At 46.5% G+C, this 21,391-nt stretch overlaps 1 protein-coding gene across 1 annotated transcript; it reads left to right on the top strand.

Moving 5' to 3' along the window:
• The first annotated feature begins 2,554 nt into the window (after nucleotides 1-2,554).
• Nucleotides 2,555-14,256, top strand: LOC123485391 (tripartite motif-containing protein 16-like). Its single transcript, XM_045216308.1, has 7 exons — nucleotides 2,555-3,151; nucleotides 3,573-3,668; nucleotides 11,514-11,747; nucleotides 11,864-12,023; nucleotides 12,149-12,208; nucleotides 12,445-12,927; nucleotides 14,219-14,256. The coding sequence occupies exons 1-7, from the start codon at nucleotides 2,555-2,557 to the stop codon at nucleotides 14,254-14,256; spliced, it is 1,668 nt and encodes a 555-aa protein (XP_045072243.1).
• The last annotated feature ends 7,135 nt before the right edge of the window (nucleotides 14,257-21,391 follow it).

Raw genomic sequence — 21,391 nt, 5'->3', positions numbered from 1 at the left:
ATATCAGGGCTACTCTTTCTGAACCTTGTTGGCCCACCCCTGACCAAATTCAACCCAGTCCCCTATGTGAGGTCATGGATTGCTAAAGGACACAGATGTTTCACAGACACCAGGAGCAAAACAAGAGATAGGGAGGAGAAGACGCACCAGGAAATGGCCGTGAAGTGGAAGGTTCTGGAAAACTTTACAAACTTGTTCTGTACTGTGAAGTTAATCTGAATATGCGCTTCATACTATCAGATAGGCAGGAGGCCTATATACTATAATATGTGTTCTGCTGTAGCATACATTGATTTATTTTATTTGAAGTATATTCTGATATCAAATCAAATGTTTGTCCTACAGTGATGTCTTGAAAAGTATATGAAATGTGAGTCTTGTAAGCACCACCTCTGAGTATATGAAATGTGAGTCTTGTAAGCCCCACCTCTGAGTATGTGTTCATATGCATATGGAGGGTGTTCTGCAGTGACACCTAAAAATGTTGCTGTACATTGATGTCTTGAAAATTAGGCTGTAAGAAATTCAGACTTGTAAGCCCCACAGCTACACTAGAGTATGTGGGCATAGTATATGTTGGAGACGGTGGCTGTGTGAGAAGCACGCCTGTATCTCTCACATAACTAGAATGAGATTCACTTTCTATGATCTCTCTCCCTCTCTGCTCTGATAGACAGGAGCCTGAACTCTCATCTCTCAAGTGTTGGACTTAGACTCTATGCTGTAGGCCACCAAAATATTTGATCATCTTCCAAATATTGTTTTACAAAAGAGAGAGAGAGAGAGGTAGGCTTTTGGCACGAGCGCATCGGCCATCACCAGTGAGGGAGCTGTGCATCATTGGGTGAGTCAGTGAAACTGGAAAGCATTTTTAGGACTATAATTTCCTCCTCATATTGTAGCCTACAATATGTGTCTCCACACACCTAGGCCTCGGCTATTGATGGATTCAAGACAAGGTCGTTTTTATTGATCTCTGATTCTCAGTTTGTCAGTCTAGCCTGCCATTTCCATCATTTGTGTGGTATTAACAAATACTCTACCAAAGTCTCGTCATGTAAAATGACATAGAATTGCATGAAATGCGTTTATAAAAGGCCAACATTTTCTCGGCCATTATGCTACTAAAAATGTCCCCCATGTGTACAACTTCTGTAAGTGCCTCTACTCTACTGCTCTATGCCACTATGCAAATGTGATGATGTGAATGCAATGCTTTATTATAAAGGATATATATATTTTTATGCATTCCAGTACCACAGATCCCCCAGGTCACCACCCTCTCGTGCTCACTGTTTGTAAAATAAGGTGCAGGACGGCAGATTAATTCCCTTCAGTGATATTACTTGCTGACACGTTTTGGAGAAAGCTTCTTCGTCAAAGCACTATTGTAAACAGGGTTAGAATGTTACAAATACACATTGACATTGAAAGGGAAGCATGATTATAGATTCATATTTTAAATCCTCAGAATTCATACAGTATAGAACACCATATAGAAGACATAGACATATCATTACATACAGTATAGAACACCATCTAGAAGACATAGACATATCATTACATACAGTATAGAACACCATCTAGAAGACATAGACATATCATTACATACAGTATAGAACACCATATAGAAGACATAGACATATCATTACATACAGTATAGAACACCATCTAGAAGACATAGACATATCATTACATACAGTATAGAACACCATCTAGAAGACATAGACATATCATTACATACAGTATATCATAGATGACATGTATAAATCCTTCCTTTATATTTCCTGTAACACTTTCCATTACAGTAGCCTTATTACTGGCTAGGGTTACTGCTGCTAGTACAGTGTAAGAATGAGGCATCACAGTACTTTTACACCACTGTACTAACAGGAATAATTACACACCAATAAACACACTGTAATGTAAAGTGTTACATCATTCTCAATGATCAGTCAATACATACGGTATTCATTTCAGCTACAGTACATTGTATCCATTTCAAGTCCCCCCTCCCCCATTGTAGCTAATTATCTATAACACATTGTACAGTTTTACAACCACGTATTAGTTATTATGGATGGTTATAGTTAGTGTCATAGCACATTAGTTTAAGGCATTACACAATTCATTAAAAGCATTATACATATGTACTTCATAGAAACTGTTACCCTTTACATATTCTAACCACTCTATTTAATTAATTCCATATTAAGGGCCCAAACCTAGGAACACAAATCTTAGTCTCTATTAACATTGTGGACAGTTCTCTCTCTCTCTCTCTCTCTCTCTCTCTCTCTCTCTCTCTCTCTCTCTCTCTCTCTCTCTCTCTCTCTCTCTCTCTCTCTCTCTCTCTCTCTCTCTCTCTCTCTCTCTCTCTCTCTCTCTCTCTCTCTCTCTCTCTCTCTCTCCCTCTAACCCCTCCCTCCCTCCAAATCCAACCCTCTGGCAGAACAAGGAAGTCCCTCCCCCTACCACAAACTCTCTTCTGTGGAAATGAAACTGATCTGAGTCTCTGTGTCATCTGTCTGTGTAAGAGTGAACAACCGTCCAAATGGCTCAGCAGGGAGTTCTGCTGGACCAGGACCAGTTCTGTTGTTCTGTCTGTCTGGATCTACTGAAGGAGCCGGTCACCATCCCCTGTGGACACAGTTACTTTTGGAGCTGTATTGAGGGCTGCTGGGATCAGGATGTTCTGAAAAGGGTCTATAGCTGTCCTCAGTGCAGAGAGACCTTCACTCCAAGGCCTATTCTGAGGAAAAATAACATGTTGGCTGAGTTGGTGGAGAAACTGAAGAAGACAGGACTCCAGGCTGCTCCCCCTCCTGCTCTGTGCTATGCTGGACCTGGATATGTGGTGTGTGATTTCTGCACTGGGACCAGAAAGCAGAAAGCCCTCATGTCCTGTCTGGTGTGTCTGGCCTCTTACTGTGAGACTCACCTCCAACCTCACTATGAATCTCCTGCTTTCAAGAAGCACAAGCTGGTCAAAGCCACTGCACAACTACAGGAGAAGATCTGCTCTGATCATGACAAACTACTGGATGTTTACTGTTGTACCGATCAGCAGTGTATCTGTTATCTGTGTACAATGGATGAACATAAAGGCCATGATACAGTGTCAGCTGCAGCAGAGAGGACTGAGAAACAGGTAAGACCAGAACTACTTGTTGGTGACTGTCTGATAAACAAATAATAATTACAGTAGGAACTAAGGCTGTTTGAATATGAGATCATTAAAATTAAATCAATCCTCAGCAGAACAAATATGAACACAAATCTGGAGTATATTGGGTTTGCTCCCAATGTATCACCATTTTCTGAACTCAAACACTATTATCATTCCGAATGTCCTTTCAGGAGTTCAAAGTTCAGTCTCAACCCCTTGATACATGTACGTCTACCATAAAAACTATAAATATTAACATAGCAACATATAAAATATCTTATGGTAAATGGACTTCCTCAAGATGTTAGACCTTCCTCTCTATGGGCCCTATGTCACATTACTATACTATTGATCTACTGGACAAATAAAGCTTGATAGCTCATTGAAGAGTGATTCTCCACAGAGGCAGCTGGGGATGAGTCAGCAGAAGGTCCAGCAGAGATTCCAGGAGAGAGCGAAGGAGCTGAAGGAGCTCAAACAGGCTGTGGAGTCTCTCAAGGTGAGTATTATTGACCAGAGGAGACACACCTTTTATCTTCTCTCCTCCAGTCAGAGAGAGAGAGAGAGAGAGAGAGAGGGGACTCTCTCCAATCCCTCTGACCCCACTGTTGGAAACATGCTGTCTGGACTCTGTTCAGAGAATAGACTGCTTAATGTAACCGACGGGATATGAACCAGGTCTACGGCGGGAGAAAGCAACAGCTTGACCGTTACACCAAGAGGACATTCCCTATTGGGCTGAGGGCCGACACTGATTTTGAAATCGCAGGCGGGGCTACTTCATCACATAACCATGAGTAACCATGACTGACTCATGTCCCCAATACATTAACATGGAGCTCTCTCTCTCTCGCTCTCTCTCTCTCTCTCTCTCTCTCTCTCTCTCTCTCTCTCTCTCTCTCTCTCTCTCTCTCTCTCTCTCTCTCTCTCTCTCTCTCTCTCTCTCTCTCTCTCTCTCTCTCTCTCTCTCTCTCTCTCTCAATTCAAATCAATTCAAAAGGGCTTCGTCGGCATGGGAAACATATGTTTACGTTGCCAAAGCAAGTGAAATAGATAATAAACAAAAGTGAAATAAACATTCAGAAATGAACAGTAAACATTACACTCACATAAGTTTCAAAGGAATAGAGACATTTCAAATGTTATAATTCAAGAGAAAACCGAGTGAGCCGTGCGCCAGACCGAGTTCAGGAGGTGAAATGGAAATGAATGAGGGAGAGTTAAGTGAGGTAGAAGGTGTGGTGAAGAGCTCAGAACCAGAGCCTGGCATCAATGGACATGATAAAGCAGAATCTGGTTCAGTAGGAGTTACATTGTAGGACAAAGTGGATCCATACCTTTTGGCAGATCCATTTGTAGTTTCAGGGTGGGTGGGAAAGGAGTTGGGTGCAGTTGAATCAGTGAAGGTAACCTGTAGTGGACTTGTGATATTTGTTTGTGTTTCTTCTGACCAGAGGGAGTGGCCGCTCCGTGTCACGCAACTTGGTTCAAGATCTGTTTCTTGCTTTGCTCTTAGGAACAGGGCACCATTGAAAGGAGTGATTTCTGGGGTAGCGTTAAGTGTAGAAGTGGAGCAATTAAGGTTGAAGACTGCTGGTGTTTGTGATTCCCGCCGTTTGGTGCAACGCAGACCCGGTGGTGAGCGTGGTGAAACAGAGGAGTCACTGTCAGTCCTTTTGAGTTTTGAGTCTTTACCCGACAAAGTCATGTTAGGATATATCAGTTATCCTGTTAGAGCTTTTGTGGTGAATCCACTGCTCTGTTTCAGGTGCAACGTTTATGGTCATGTTGCAGCAGTTTGTAGGAGGGAGATTCCAAGATGTGGGAAGTGTGCAGGAGGGCATGGGATAGAGGATTGTGTAGTTTCGGTGGATAAAGTTGTGTATGTCAACTGTTGGGATGCCCATGTTGCTGGGGATTGGAAGTGTCCGGTGCGAGAGAGGCAGGATGAGGTGGCTAGAGTCAGAGTAGTGCAGAAGGTGTCGTATGCTGAGGCAGTGAAGGAAGTAGAGGAGGATGGGTCAAGGGTGAGAGATCCTGAGAGGATCCCTGTGAGTAGTAGATCTGTTCCAGCACAGAGGGATAGGCCAACGAGTGATATATGCTTCAGTAAAGTTAGCTTCTTAGCGTTCATAGCAATGGTTATCAACTGTACCGCAGAAATGGAACATAAATCACAGAAAATAGATGTTGTGGTGGCAGCTGCAGAGAAGTATTTGGGCATACAAGATTAGACTTCAGAAGAGTTCCAGGGTGTGTTGAGTGGTGGTGTCCCGTCCTCCCAGGCCGTTGGCATGGTGCAGGAGCAGATAGGGTCAAAGTAGTGGAATGGGGTAGTGGGTATTTAATGAGTGTAGGGTTAGTTGGAAGGGTGTTTTTTGTATTATTATAATTTCCCCTTTTCCCATTTTGTGTCACAAAGTATAATGGATTCATATTATAGTCCAGTTGGAGGCGGTAATGCAACATATTGGATGCCAACTGCCGTTAAACTCCAAAGAAGAAGAACCGTTACATTATGTCTATGTACAGTATTGTAACGATGTTCATGTCTCTCTCATTCATTAACTTTCACGGTAGTTGGTTGTGTGGGTCTCTGATTATGAATGGGTTGCTGATATACAGTCGTTGATGGATCTTTATAGAGCTCTGATCAGGACGCCAATTGATAACGGGTGTACAGTTTATGGAACAGAGGTAAAGACTTGGCTTCAGAAGCTGGACAGAATCCAGTATATAGCTTTAAGGATATGTATTGGTGCATTTAAATCAACATCGGTATGTGCCTTACTGGTGGAGGCAGGAGAGATGCCTTGGATATACAGTGTAAAAATGGTCATTATCTTATTGGGTTGAAAGGCTGTGAGGTTGAGCATCCCACTGCTACTGTTCTAGATGACTGTTGGGAATATACTAGTAGACAAGGCAGTGGTTTTGGTTGGACAGTTGGAAAGCTTGCTGATGAGAGTGGTTTGAGGGAGGTGGAGGTTGGCCCTTCTGTGGTGATAGGGGATGTTCCTCCATGGTTACTCCCAGACCCTGTTGTTGATCTAACCTTGGTAGAGAAAAGGAAAGATTGGTCAGAAGTCAGTGATATAGTGAAAGTGGTTGACAATTACATTGGTAGAAGTTGTTATGCTTTTCTACCACTTTTCACAGATGGATCCAAGGACCCAGATAGTGGGCGCACAGGAGCAGGCGTTTACGTTCCTGAATTTTATGTGCAGATATGTAGAAGACAAACAAATGAACTGTCAGTATACTCAGTTGAACTGTTGGCAATACAACTGTACATTTATATGAATAGTTTACAGTTTTACAGAAAGGTCGATGGACCAAGATTTAAAGGTCAGATTAGGAAGGAAGAGGTGGTGTTTACTCGATTGCGCTTAGGACATTGTACATTGATCTCGTCATTACATCTGGTTGGCAAGCATGTGAATGGTTTGTGTCTGGAAGGTATGGTCGATGAAACGGTGGAGCATGTGTTGTTATATTGTTGTAAGTATATTGAAGAGAGGGAAAGATTGAAGTGTAGGGTCATTGAGGTTGGGGGGGGGTTTGGGGGGGTTGGAAGGGATTTGGGGGATGGGGGAGGGTCTATTAGAAGATAGTAGGGCTCTTCTTTATTTTCTCAGAAGTACTGAGTTAGGTAGGATGATTTAGAAATGTTGAAAACAATGATTGACCACACACTCCAGCACAGTATGTGGCGGCATGCACCTTTAACGTTGGTTTGTGGACCGCCATTATATCATAGAAGAAGAAGTTGGTTGTGTGAGAGATTTGTGGTTCGTGAGGAGGGCTACTATTCTTTTTTCTTTTGGTTCTTGCGTATTTTCTGATTTTATTTTCTCATGGTGGAGGGTTTGTTTATTGGTTTTCACTGTGTATCGTTTAGAGTTGAGAGGGGAGTAGGGGTAGTTTGTTAGGGCGGCGTGATGGCCTCAACCGAGTGGAGAAGAAACGCTGTCGCTTCGGGTGCGTTCCGGAGAAAGGTGTGGAGGAAGTTTTGCTCATGGTCGGCGAACAGGTTGGAGCGGAACATCTGCACTCTGCATCCAGAATGAACAAGGCGGTGGTTGTGTTTATGAAAAAGGTTTGTCTTGTTGTGAGTGGGATTTTTGTGAGGGGTGTGTTGGAGCAGATTTCGCCTCTTTCGATAAGAGTTGTGGTGGCTAATCTGCCTCCGTTTATTACTTACGAACAGACCGCAAGTAGTTGGTTAGTTTTGGTAAATTTGCAAGTGGTTTTCGTGTGCTCTCGGCTGGGTGCCAAGCCGAATCCGTTAAACATGTCTATTTTCATAGACAAGTGTTTGTTTCTTAACAAACTTCAAGGTTACACAGGGGAGGGGTGGAACACAGGTTTTGCTAGCACAGATAGTTTTCGGTGCTTCTAGTGTGGGGATCATCAGTTATAGGCTACAAGCAGCAATATGATTGATAGGTAGGACAGGTATTGAACCCAAATAATCCCTACTCAGATGCGCTAACCTCAACCCTAGTAAACATGCATTATAAAAACCTTCTATATAAAATGATCTCATATTGGGAGTAAATAGCCTCTGAATAGAAAAGAAAAAACACTGCATCTTCCAGCCCAACAATAAATTACATAATGAAACCGTCGCGGTTAGCATATTTACCTCAACATGCCCCTCGCATGCGTGAGAAGGCAGAGTGCTCGATGCTGGTTGAGGAATTTGACAATTAATGTACTAGGAAAATACGTTTTTGTCGACCAGAGGTGACTGAATTAATGTTCAGGCTTATTGATAATCATTATAGTAATGAGGTATAATTTCAAAACATGACCATAAAAACAGGTAATAATAAACATGAATCATCATTATATTACTTCACAGTAATGTGTTTTCAGTCCTTCCTCTTGCGTTAGCAGTGTGGAAAGGGACAGTAAAAAGCTCAGGCAGGAGTTTTCCTGTGGTGGGGAGTGGTGGTGTATCCAGGGAGAGAACTAAACTAATCTTCTGAAATGTCATTCATGGTCTTATGCTGCCATCTATTGGAATTATTAAGCAACTGCAGTAGTACTGAATAAAGTGTTTTTCCCTTCTAATCCTTACTAAAGTAGTGATTACTCAGAATTTCTAAATAAATGGCAGGGGTACCAGGAGGGAGGAGAGTACATTTTTTACATTTTAGTCATTTAGCAGATGCTCTTATCCAGAGCGACTTACAGTTAGTGAGTGCATACATTTTCATACTGTCCCCCCATGGGAAACGAACCCACAACCCTGGCGTTGCAAGCGCCATGCTCTACCAACTGAGCTACACGGTAGTAGTGCATGGCCAAGTGGTGGTGCGCAGGCCGTGGAGAAAGCTGTGGTGGGGAGGGTTGCAGCTGGGCTACATGAGCTGAGGCAGGTTTCTGTAGTAACGGAGACTCCGGTAGGCAAAGGCTTGGTGGGCTCATCCCAGGAAATATTGCCTGTCATTGGGGAAGAGGCACTGATCAGGGGGGAAGTGCAGGGGGGCAGAGACTGGGGAGGAGGAGGACGGTACCTTGCCGCAGGAGGATGGAAGAGGGGGGAGGTGAGTCTGCGGGAATGGAGGACAAGGCGGTCTCGTTTTCATACTGCTCATTGGATCCAGAGCTGACAGCCAGTCAGGCTGAGGGCCCAGTATATACGGTGAGAGAACTTTCTAGGTTCCTGATGGAGACTAAAGGGGAAAAATAAGGTTCTGCTGGAGTCTTATTTGATTGATCCTGGAAGGTTTGTAAGGTCAGTACAACACGTGATGAAGAATGAGGGGTTTAGTGTCCTCTCACCCAGGAAGCGGTATAGGCTGAGAAAATGGTTCATGGGTTCTTAAGGGCATGTCTTCAGAATCTGCTTAAATGGATGTTTTTTTCTGGCATGGTGGCTTTTATGGGCTTCTCTACTGGTTTCTGATTGTGGTGATTTCCCTCCCACCTCTTATGGAGATTTCACGGTTAGACTTCCTTAACATGAACGGCGGCAGAGACTGGGAGAATATGTAAAACAAAAACATTAAAATGTCAAAAGAGGTGTGTAAGGGTAGGTTGTTAGTGGTTAGCGCCAAAATCAATGACCTTGTCTTTGCTTTCCAAAATGTGTCTGCACCTAGTACAGGGCTCAGTTCTCTGTTTCACCAGGGCCCAGGCAGGTGTCCTATTGGAAATTCCATGTAAAGCTCTTCCAAGATGTCACTTTTTGCTCAAGCTTCCAAGGCTTTTGGGAGAGGTGGGGACAGCAGAAGGGGGAGTTTGAGTCTCTCAGTCAGTGGTGGGATGTAGGGAAAGCCCAGAGCTTTAACATGTTGAGAGAGATGGATGCTCCCAGCTCTTTCTTTTTGGGGTTGGAAAAACAGAGTGGGGAAACCAAGAAAATCCCTTGTTTTACGTTTGTCTGATGGGCGTGTAACTTCTGTTGTGGGGAGATGAGGGAGCCTGATGGGTGGGTAACTTCTGTTGTGGGGAGATGAGGGAGCCTGATGGGTGGGTAACTTCTGTTGTGGGGAGATGAGGGAGCCTGATGGGGGGTAACTTTTGTTGTGGGGAGATGAGGGAGCCTGATGGGTGGGTAACTTCTGTTGTGAGGAGATGAGGGAGCCTGATGGGTGGGTAACTTCTGTTGTGGGGAGATGAGGGAGCCTGGTGGGTGGGTAACTTCTGTTGTGGGGAGATGAGGGAGCCTGATGGGTGGGTAACTTAAGTTGTGGGGGAGATGAGGGAGCCTGATGGGTGGGTAACTTCTGTTGTGGGGGAGATGAGGGAGCCTGATGGGTGGGTAACTTCTGTTGTGGGGGAGATGAGGGAGCCTGATGGGTGGGTAACTTCTGTTGTGGGGGAGATGAGGGAGCCTGATGGGTGGGTAACTTCTGTTGTGGGGGAGATGAGGGAGCCTGATGGGTGGGTAACTTCTGTTGTGGGGAGATGAGGAGCCTGATGGGTGGGTAACTTCTGTTGTGGGGGAGATGAGGGAGCCTGCTGGGCGGGTAACTTCTGTTGTGGGGGAGATGAGGGAACCTGATGGGTGGGTAACTTTTGTTGTGGGGGAGATGAGGGAGCCTGATGGGTAGGTAACTTCTGTTGTGAGGAGATGAGGGAGCCTGATGGGTGGGTAACTTCTTTTGTGGGGAGATGAGGGAGCCTGATGGGTGGGTAACTTCTGTTGTGGGGAGATGAGGGAGCCTGATGGGTGGGTAACTTCTGTTGTGAGGAGATGAGGGAGCCTGGTGGGTGGGTAACTTAAGTTGTGGGGGAGATGATGGAGCCTGATGGGTGGGTAACTTCTGTTGTGGGGGAGATGAGGGAGCCTGATGGGTGGGTAACTTCTGTTGTGGGGGAGATGAGGGAGCCTGATGGGTGGGTAACTTCTGTTGTGGGGAGATGAGGGAGCCTGATGGGAGGGTAACTTCTGTTGTGGGGAGATGAGGGAGCCTGATGGGTGGGTAAGGAGGGACAGGGCACCTCTGCAGCTTCCAGGGGGGTTGCAGTGGGGCTGTGAGTGGCTCAAGATGCTTGGGGTGTATCTGGGCTCAGAGGGGTGGGTTAGGAAGAACTGGGAAGGAGTGTCACAAGCGGTAGTGTCGAGGCTGACGAAGTGGAGGTGGCTCATCTCCCAAGTGGCATACAGAGGGACGGTGCTGATCATTAACAACTTGGTGGCATCCTCTCTATGGCTTAAATTGGCCATTCTCAACGCCCCCGGTGGTCTGCTTGTGGACCTGCAGCGCAAGTTAGTAAACATTTTCTGGTCAGGGTGGCAGTGTTCTGACTCCCTCAGTGTCAAGGTTAGACACATCAGGAGCTTAGCGGGAGTGAAGGGGCATCAGTGGCAGGGGGTTGTGGGGGCTGAGAGCATGGCAGGGTATAGGTGGAGGGTGCTCTATAAGCTCCCAGTGCTGGAAAGGTCAGGGGTCCTCCAGTGGAGGGTATTACATGGAGCCCTGGACACCAATAGCAGGTTGGCTCGGGTTGACCTGGGAGTTGGGGAGGGGTGTCCGTTTTCTGCAATGACAGACTGTTCATAATGTTTTTTCTTTGTTGCCAGGGTAATGCCATTACTGTTGACGCCTTAGGGTTGAGTTTGAGTTGTACAAAATGATCAACAGTGTGGAGATGTTTCAGGAGGTATGGGGACTCACGGGGCTGTCTGTACGGCTGGAGAGGAGGGGTTGGATGGACGGTTGGAATGTGGTGCTGGATGGTGTATTGTACTGTGGTGTTGGGTACTGTTTAATGTGATTGTGTGGAGGTTGTGGTGTCACGCAATGTGTTTTTAGGAGGGGGGGTGTTAGTGTAATGAGGATGTTTCATTAAAGTAAGACAAGTTTCTCTCTCTCTCTCTTAACAGAGCTCTGCACAGGCAGCAGTGGTGGACAGTGATAAGATCTTTACTGAGCTGATCCGCTCCATTGAGAGAAGGCGCTCTGAGGTGAAGGAGCTGATCAGAGCCCAAGAGAAGGCTCAAGTGAGTCAAGCTGAAGGACTCCTGGAGCAACTGGAGCAGGAGATAGCTGAGCTGAGGAAGAGAAGCACTGAGCTGGAGCAGCTCTCACACACAGAGGATCACATCCATTTCCTCCAGGTAACTCAACTGCCTTGACACATGTGATATGAAATTAAAACTCTCAATCATTTGGTTCTGCTCCCTCTCACTCTCTCTCTCTCTCTCTCTCTCTCCCTCTCTCTCTCTCTCTCCAGAGTTATCAGTCTTTCTCCAGTACCAGTGTATCTTCAGACTTACCCAGCATCGTTGTCCGTCCTCTTCAGTACTTTGGAGATGTGAGTAAGACTGTGTCTGAACTGAGAGAGAAACTAGAAGACGTCCTTAAAGGAGAATGGACCAAGATCTCCACTACAGGTGTGTTGAAAATAATAAGAACATCAACTTTAGACCATTGAAAGTTCCCTACTAGTCATATACATGTGGAATATGGTATGATGATAACATTCCCTCTCTCTGTGAATGTGTTTGTGTGTCTGTAGTGAATATAGTGGATGTTGTACTGCCTCCAGAGCCCAAGACCAGAGAACCGTTGTTACAATGTGAGTCTCTTTATTCTGAAGTAACTAACAGTCTCTTTTTACTGACACTCCTAACAATCCCTCTAGAAATATATAGCAATAGTAGATCTAATCAAAGACTGGGTATCTATCTGACTCCTCATATTTCTCTGATTTGATCTCTGCTGTGCTCTAATCAAAGACAGGGTAGATACAGTATCTGACTTAACTTATTGTTCTAACTCCCCTCATTGGTCTCTGCTCTGCTCTTCTCCCAGATTCCTGTCAGCTCACACTGGACCCAAACACAGCACACAAACGCCTTTCTCTGTCTGAAGGGAACAGAAAGGTGACCTATACAGACCAATTCCAACCATATCCTGACCATCCAGACAGATTCACAAACATGTACCAGGTTCTGTGTAGAGAGGGTCTGTCTGGACGCTGTTACTGGGAGGTGGAGTGGAGTGGGGAGTTGGTTTATACAGCAGTCTCATATAAAGACATCAGCAGAACAGGGGCAGGTAGTGCATTTGGATACAATAACAAGTCCTGGAGGTTAGAGTGTTATAGAGGTGGTTATTTGTTCAGACACAATAATGTTGTGATGACAGTATCAGGCCCTCAGTCCTCCAGAGTAGGAGTGTACCTGGATCACAAGGCAGGTACTCTGTCCTTCTACAGTGTCTCTGATACAATGACCCTCCTCCACAGAGTCCAGACCACATTCACTCAGCCCCTCTATCCTGGGTTTTGGCTCTCTGGTACTGCTGAGCTGGTTAAACTGTAGTAGGGTCCACATAGATACTAGTCATGCTGGTGTAGTCTATAGCTGAGCTGGTTAAACTGTAGTAGGGTCCACATAGATACTAGTCATGCTGGTGTAGTCTATAGCTGAGCTGGTTAAACTGTAGTAGGGTCCACATAGATACTAGTCATGCTCGTGTAGTCTATAGCTGAGCTGGTTAAACTGTAGTAGGGTCCACATAGATACTAGTCATGCTGGTGGTGATGGTCCCCAGATGTGATGATTCATTCTGCTCTGTTTTTATGTACAATGATTTGATTGATTTGATCTTCAGAAGATGTTATGAATTACAATTCAATGCATTCATATTATTTGTAAGTGCAACGTTTTAATCTTATATATTCACATTAATCATGATGTATGCTGTTAATGTATGTTGGTTTGACAATATGGTAATGACTTTAGTGGTTTCCTCCCCCTTTGTTTTTATTGGTTGTGTGTTGTTGTGTTAGGTTTTCCCCCTGTGTTCCTAATTGAAAATCCATTAACAATGAATCACAAACAAATTATATTCCAGTTGTGTTTAGACAACTTCATGGCTGACATCCCCCAGTTCTGTTAAGACCCATTGAACTGGGTCACATTCTAAATGGTCACTTGTATTGATAGTCCATACTGGGCCTAACTGGGGTTAACCATACTGGAGGGTTTCTTTCTGCACACATATTCCCTCATCTCCAGAACTTTACCTGATTCCGTCCCTCTCTCTCTCTCTCTCTCTCTCTCTCTCTCTCTCTCTCTCTCTCTCTCTCTCTCTCTCGCTCTCTCTCTCTCTCTCTCTCTCTCTCTCTCTCTCTCTCTCTCTCTCTCTCTCTCTCTCTCTCTCTCTCTCTCTCTCTCTCTCTCTCTCTCTCTCTCTCTCTCTCTCTCTCTCTCTCTCTCTCTACTCAACACCTTTCAGTGCCTGTATTGATAGTCCATATTGGGCTTTACTATGGTTCTACATACAGAACCTGTATTGATAGTCCATACTGGGCTTTACTATGGTTCTACATACAGTACCTGTATTGATAGTCCATACTGGGCTTTACTATGGTTCTACATACAGTACCTGTATTGATAGTCCATACTGGGCTTTACTATGGCTCTACATTTTTGTTAGTTTTTCTTTCTCTATAAACTCCAACGCGAAAGGTACTGTTTACTTTAATTTTCATAATGTCATTACGATGTACAGTATCTCACAAAAGTGAGTACACCCCTCACATTTTTGTAAATATTTGAGTACATCTTTTCATGTGACAACACTGAAGAAATGACACTTTGCTACAATGTAAAGTAGTGAGTGTACAGCTTGTATAACAGTGTAAATTTGCTGTTCCTTCAAAATAACACAACACACAGCCATTCATGTCTAAACCGCTGGCAACAAAAGTGAGTACACCCCTAAGTGAAAATGTCCAAATTGGGCCCAAAGTGTCAATATTTTGTGTGGCCACCATCATTTTCCAGCACTGCCTTAACCCTCTTGGGCATGGAGTTCACCGGAACTTTGCAGATTGCCACTGGAGTCCTCTTCCACTCCTCCATGACGACATCACGGAGCTGGTGGATGTTAGAGAACTTGCAATCCTCCACCTTCCGTTTGAGGATGCCCCACAGATGCTAAATAGGGTTTAGGTCTGGAGACATGCTTGGCCAGTCCATCACCTTTACCCTCAGCTTTTTTAGCAAGGCAGTGGTCATCTTGGAGGTGTGTTTGGGGTAGTTATCATGTTAGAATACTGCCCTGCAGCCCAGTCGCCGAAGGGAGGGGATCATGCTCTGCTTCAGTATGTCATAGTACATGTTGGCATTCATGGTTCCCTCAATGAACTGTAGCTGCCCAGTGCCGGCAGCACTCATGCAGCCCCAGACCATGACACTCCCACCACCATGCTTGACTGTAGGCAAGACACACTTGTCTTTGTACTCCTCACCTGGTTGCCGCCACACATGCTTGACACCATCTGAACCAAATAAGTTTATCTTGGTCTCATCAGACCACAGGACATGGTTCCAGTAATCCATGTCCTTAGTCTCCTTGTCTTCAGCAAACTGTTTGCGGGCTTTCTTGTGCATCATCTTTAGAAGAGGCTTCCTTCTTGGACGACAGCCATGCAGACCAATTTGATGCAGTGTGCGGCGTATGGTCTGAGCATTGACAGGCTGACCCCCCACCCCTTCAACCTCTGCAGCAATGCTGGCAGCACTCATACGTCTATTTCCCAAAGACAACCTCTGGATATGACGCTGAGCACGTGCAACCAAATACCGACCGCGCCAACTAAATACCACAGGGGAGGGACCGGGTGGGCACTCCGCCTAGGCGGCGGATCCGGCTCCGGGCCTGTTCCCCGCTCCCTCTCCAACCCCCCAAAGTACCCCTGGTCCGGTCTGGCCCCGCTGGCCGGAGCTGGACTGCACACTGGTGGAGCGGATTGCTCTAGCTCCGGCGTGAAGCATCTGGTCGACCATGGCGAGGCCTGTTCTGAGTGGAACCTGTCCTGTTAAACCGCTGTATGGTCTTGGCCACCGTGCTGCAGCTCAGTTTCAGGGTCTTGGCAATCTTCTTATAGCCCAGGCCATCTTTATGTAGAGCAACAATTCTTTTTTTCAGATCCTCAGAGAGTTCTTTGCCATGAGGTGCCATGTTGAACTTCCAGTGACCAGTATGAGGGAGTGTGAGAGCGATGACACCAAATGTAACACACCTGCTCCCCATTCACACCTGAGACCTTGTAACACTAACGAGTCACATGACACTGGGGAGGGAAAATGGCTAATTGGGCCCAATTTGGACATTTTCACTTAGGGGTGTACTCACTTTTGTTGCCAGCGGTTTAGACATTAATGGCTGTGTGTTTTGTTATTTTGAGGGGACAGCAAATGTACATTGTTATACAAGCTGTACACTCACTACTTTACATTGTAGCAAAGTGTCGTTTCTTCAGTGTTGTCACATGAAAATATATACTCAAATATTTACAAAAATGTGAGGGGTGTACTCACTTTTGTGAGATACTGTAACAGCATTTGTTGTTAGTTTTTCTTCCTCTCCCCCAGTCCACTTTAACTTTTCTTCTTTATTCCCCGTGGGCTGCCACCTAGTGTCTGGAATACAACTGTATTAAGCCCCTTACAGATGCGCTCATAAATGTACTGCTATTCACAACATGTTTCAGAGATATCAAGATATTATAATGCGTGCATTTGATTAAATGCTCACAGTCAAACAACCAATAATACTGTATGCTTGGATCTTTTCCTGTGTTTGGTCCGGACTGCGTTGACACCTGCAGCAAATCACACCACGGTACTACAGCACCAAGGGGTATGAATGGAAACGGAACGAGACCACTCCTTTTGAGCCAACCTAGGTGCATTGTTTGGTGTGCTCCCGAGTGCGTATAGTGTTCACACCAGTCCAAACAAGTTCGAAAACCCCCCCAGCTCCAAACCAATTTAGTGTGAAAGCCCCCTTAGTGAGTCATTATTTAAGATGCAAGGGGATTTGTAGATGAGTGAGTCTGTGCAGTTGACTGCAATGGATTTGATCTAAAACATGCACAATGTCATGAAGACCACTGCTACTCCATAGAATGAAACCATCCCCTATGAGGACTAATGACCAACTCTGAAACTCACCACACTATGCTGTACTGACAGCATCATCATCACACTAGCATTAATGTTCACACTCTGGGGCTCATTTGTCCACATTTAAACTGGTCTAGGTCTCCTTACAGGTGAGACACATTTAAACTGGTCTAGGTCTCCTTACAGGTTGGACACATGGGTCTAGAGGTCTCTAGTGGTTGAGTCTTGGTCTGGGTCTCACTGGTTCTGTTCCAATCAGTCTTGTCTCCATCTCTGGTATATTCAGAACCAATACACCAACGTCATACACTCCAGACCTGGGTTCCAGTGCTTAAATTGAGCCGGATCTGGCACCTCTCAGTTTGACCTCATTTGTTCCAGCACCTATTTGCCCGGCTGCAGTACCTCACGCGGCATTATTTATACAATTTGTTCACTGTTTGCACTGTAAACATTTAAAAAAGCAATCAGAGTTAAATCAAGTTGCCTCCTGGTTATTTCTCCCACCTCCTAGAAAAACCATCATGTAAAAGTGCGGGGATCCTTCTGTGCAATCATCCTAATGTCACGATCGTCGGGAACAGAGGAGGACCAAGGCGCAGCGTTGAAGACGAACATACTCTTTATTTAGTGATTACACGACCAAAACAACAAAACGATAACGTGACAGTCCACGGTCTAACACAAACCAACTAGAACAAGATCCCACTACTGTGGGAAAACAGCCTGTTTAAATGTGGTTCCCAATCAGAGACAACCAGCCACAGCTGACACTCGTTGCCTCTGATTGAGAACCACACTGGCCAACATAGAAATGAAACAACTAGAACTACAACACAGAAATCTACACACCCTGGCTCAACATAACAGTGTCCCCAGAGCTGACAGTACCCCCCCCTAAAGGCGCGGACTCCGACCGCGCCAACCAAATACCACAGGGGAGGGACCGGGTGGGCACTCCGCCTAGGTGGCGGATCCGGCTCCGGGCCTGTTCCCCGCTCCCTCTCCAACCCCCCAAAGTACCCCTGGTCCGGTCTGGCCCTGCTGGCCGGAGCTGGACTGCACACTGGTGGAGCGGATTGCTCTAGCTCCGGCGTGAAGCATCTGACCGGTGCCGGACCAGGCACCGGTGGAACAGGCACTGGACGTGCCGGACTGACGACGCACACCACTGGCTTGGTGTGGGGAACAGGCACGGGCCGTGCCGGACTGACGACGCACACCACTGGCTTGGTGCGGGGAGCAGGAACAGGCCGGGCCGAGCTGGCGACGCGCACCATTGGCTTGGTGCGGGGAGCAGGAACTGGACGGGCCGGGCTGGCGACGCGCACCATTGGCCTGGTGCGGGGAGCAGGAACAGGACGGGCCGGGCTGGCGACGCCGCACCATTGGCTTGGTGCGGGGTGCAGGAGCAGGCCGGCCGGGCTGGCGACGCGCACCATGGCTTGGTCGGGGAGCAGACGGGCGGACCGGGCTGGAGACTCGCACCATTGGCCTGGTGCGGGGAGCAGGAACAGGCCGGACCGTACTGGGGACACACACCACTGGCCCTACGCAGGGATCTGGAATGGGCCGGACCGGACTGGTAACACACCCCAGTACCTCTCGCCGTGCCTCTACACCTTCCTTCCCCTCTTCGACCAGTGGCCCCCGTAACCTGGCGGCCTCCTCTGCCAACCCGCTGGGCCGCTCTGTCGCGGTCTCCTGCTGCCCCGTCGTCCACGGCGTTAGCCCCCCCCTAAAAATGTTATGGGCTTCACTCCTACCCGTGGACCAGGTCTCCATACTTCTCGCCAGCCTTTCGCCCATCTGCTTCCACGTCAAGCCCCTCTCTTCCTCACCCGGCTTGACCCAGTCGAGGAGGCGCTGGATATCCGCTAGGGATTTCCCTGGCGATGGCTCCTGGACCCGCTGCTTGGTCCAGTTCTGGTGGGATCTTCTGTCACAATCGTTAGAGTGAGTGGACCAAGGCGCAGCGTTGAAGACGAACATACTCTTTATTTAGTGATTACACGACCAAAACAACAAAACGATAACGTGACAGTCCACGGTCTAAAACAAACCAACTAGAACAAGATCCCACTACTGTGGGAAAACAGCCTGTTTAAATGTGGTTCCCAATCAGAGACAACCAGCCACAGCTGACACTCGTTGCCTCTGATTGAGAACCACACTGGCCAACATAGAAATGAAACAACTAGAACTACAACACAGAAATCTACACACCCTGGCTCAACATAACAGTGTCCCCAGAGCCAGGGCGTGACACCTAATCCTTCCCCACTGATTTCAGACCTCCTCTCTTATTTCTACATATGTCCATCCACCGACGAAGTGCACGGGGGGGCAGTGCCCGGAGCAGGTGCAATTTGGACGGAGGCTCAGTTCAAGACCAAGCAAACTTATGCAAAATTCAAAGCTGGGCTGTACAACATGCAAAAAGGTAGGGAGCTTGGGCCCAGAAAAGACTGGAGGGTTGAAACTAGCAAAGGAGTGGGTGGAATGTACAGTAACATGTTCTGCCTCCGACGTAAAAAAGCAACAAAGAGCCCTCAGAATAAAGGGTTTTGAACATGCCCAAACAATGGCCCAAAAAATTAGAAATTACCCGGCTCTTCACAAGCACTTCACCACAGCAGCTGAGGATGCCTCCCACGACGGCGTGACCATCACAGCTGTAGTGGCCTTGCCATGGGGATATCCTCGCATGCGTTTGTTAACAATCTAGGTCTTATGTGTCATGAACTTCAACAACTATCTGAATTGTCACTCGAGCTCCAAAAGAGAGACTACACAATTATTACTGCACACAGGGCAGTCACCAGGGAAGTGATGGTGTTATTACTGCACACAGGGCAGTCACCAGGGAAGTGAGGGTGTTATTACTGCACACAGGGCAGTCACCAGGGAAGTGATGGTGTTATTACTGCACACAGGGCAGTCACCGGGGAAGTGAGGGTGTAATTACTGCACACAGGGCAGTCACCAGGGAAGTGAGGGTGTTATTACTGCACACAGGGCAGTCACCAGTGGACAATACAGGATACAGCCAGTTCATAGAGGAGCTGAAGGTGCTTTATGCTCAATACTGGCCAGAGGATTCAGGAGCACTGTATGGAGAAACAGTGATAGAATCTCTCTGCCAGAGGTTTGGCATTGACAGTCCACGTACAGTCATACGGGCCTACAGGCAGTACAGGGACACTGATGGTAATGATAAAGGAGACTTTCCAGATGGACTTAAAGAGATGTTGATGGTGGTCAGCACCATCCCCATCTGCAGATGGACTTAAAGAGATGTTGATGGTGGTCAGCACCATCCTCATCTCCAGATGGACTTAAAGAGATGTTGATGGTGGTCAGCACCATCCCCATCTCCAGATGGACTTAAAGATATGTTGATGGTGGTCAGCACCATCCTCATCTCCAGTGCAGAAGGCCAGCAGGGATTTTCTCAAATGAATCTGATTTGCACCTCAACCCGCGCCTCTCTGCATACCTCCACCATATCAGGGCTACTCTATCTGAACCTTGTTGGCCCACCCCTGACCAAATTCAACCCAGTCCCCTATGTGAGGTCATGGATTGCTAAAGGACCCAGATGTGTCACAGACACCAGGAGCAAAACAAGAGATAGGGAGGAGAAGACGCACCAGGAAATGGCCGTGTTGTGGGAGGTTCTGGAAAACTTTACAAACTTGTTCTGTACTGTGAAGTTAATCTGAATATGCGCTTCATATTATCAGATAGGCAGGAGGCCTATATACTATAATATGTGTTCTGCTGTAGCATACATTGATTTATTTTATTTGAAGTATATTCTGATATCAAATCAAATGTTTGTCCTACAGTGATGTCTTGAAAAGTATATGAAATGTGAGTCTTGTAAGCCCCACCTCTGAGTATATGAAATGTGAGGATTGTAAGCCCCACCTCTGAGTATATGAAATGTGAGTCTTGTAAGCCCCACCTCTGAGTATATGAAATGTGAGTATTGTAAGTGGGTATAGTATATGTTGGTGACGGTGGCTGTGTGAGAAGCACGCCTGTATCTCTCACATAACTAGAATGACTGTGATGAGTGTGGTGGAAGGAGGCAGGCGCAGGAGGGTAATCACCGAATACAGAGTTTATTCCTTTGTTGACACACAAATGCGCTCCAATAGCGATCAACGAAACAGGCACAGGGCAAACTAACATCCCTGGCAAATACACTGTAACGGAATCCAAAAATACATAGGCACAGGGGGGAAATCTACCCTGGCAACACAATGTTATGAGTAGCTCCACCGAGCTCCACCGAGCTCCACTACTCTCACAATTAACAAGCCCCCACAAGGACAAGGGGGTAGAGGGAACACTTATACACTGACTAATTAGGGGATAGGAACCAGGTGTGTGTGATTGACAAGACAAGACAATTGTGATGATGATTGGGGCAGCAGTGGTTAGTAAGCCGGTGACGACGAACGCCGAAGCCTGCCCGAACAAGGAGGAGAGGCAGCATCGGCCGAAGTCGTGACAATGACATTCACTTTCTACGATCTCTCTCCCTCTCTGCTCTGATAAACTGAGTTTAAATGTATTTGGCTAAGGTGTATGTAAACTTCCGACTTCAAATGTAACTAGAATGAGATTCACTTTCTATGATCTCTCTCCCTCTCTGCTCTGATAGACAGGAGCCTGAACAGTCACGCCCTGGCTCTGGGGACACTGTTATGTTGAGCCAGGGTGTGTAGTTCTATGTTTATATTTCTATGTTGGCCTGAGTGACTCCCAATCAGAGGCAACGAGTGTCAGCTGGTGCTGGTTGTCTCTGATTGGGAGCCATATTTAAA

This window comes from Coregonus clupeaformis, unplaced genomic scaffold (genome assembly GCF_020615455.1).
Source record: "Coregonus clupeaformis isolate EN_2021a unplaced genomic scaffold, ASM2061545v1 scaf0673, whole genome shotgun sequence".
NCBI classification, from domain to species: domain Eukaryota; kingdom Metazoa; phylum Chordata; class Actinopteri; order Salmoniformes; family Salmonidae; genus Coregonus; species Coregonus clupeaformis.
This window is presented reverse-complemented; position numbering and strand designations above follow the sequence as displayed.

Excerpts from the sequence above, each read along its gene's own strand:
- LOC123485391 (XM_045216308.1), top strand. The coding sequence starts at position 2,555 with ATGGCTCAGCAGGGAGTTCTGCTGGACCAGGACCAGTTCTGTTGTTCT. Across the intron at positions 3,152-3,572 it reads CAGAGAGGACTGAGAAACAG|AGGCAGCTGGGGATGAGTCA; the intron begins GTAAGACCAGAA and ends GATTCTCCACAG. Across the intron at positions 3,669-11,513 it reads AGGCTGTGGAGTCTCTCAAG|AGCTCTGCACAGGCAGCAGT; the intron begins GTGAGTATTATT and ends CTCTCTTAACAG.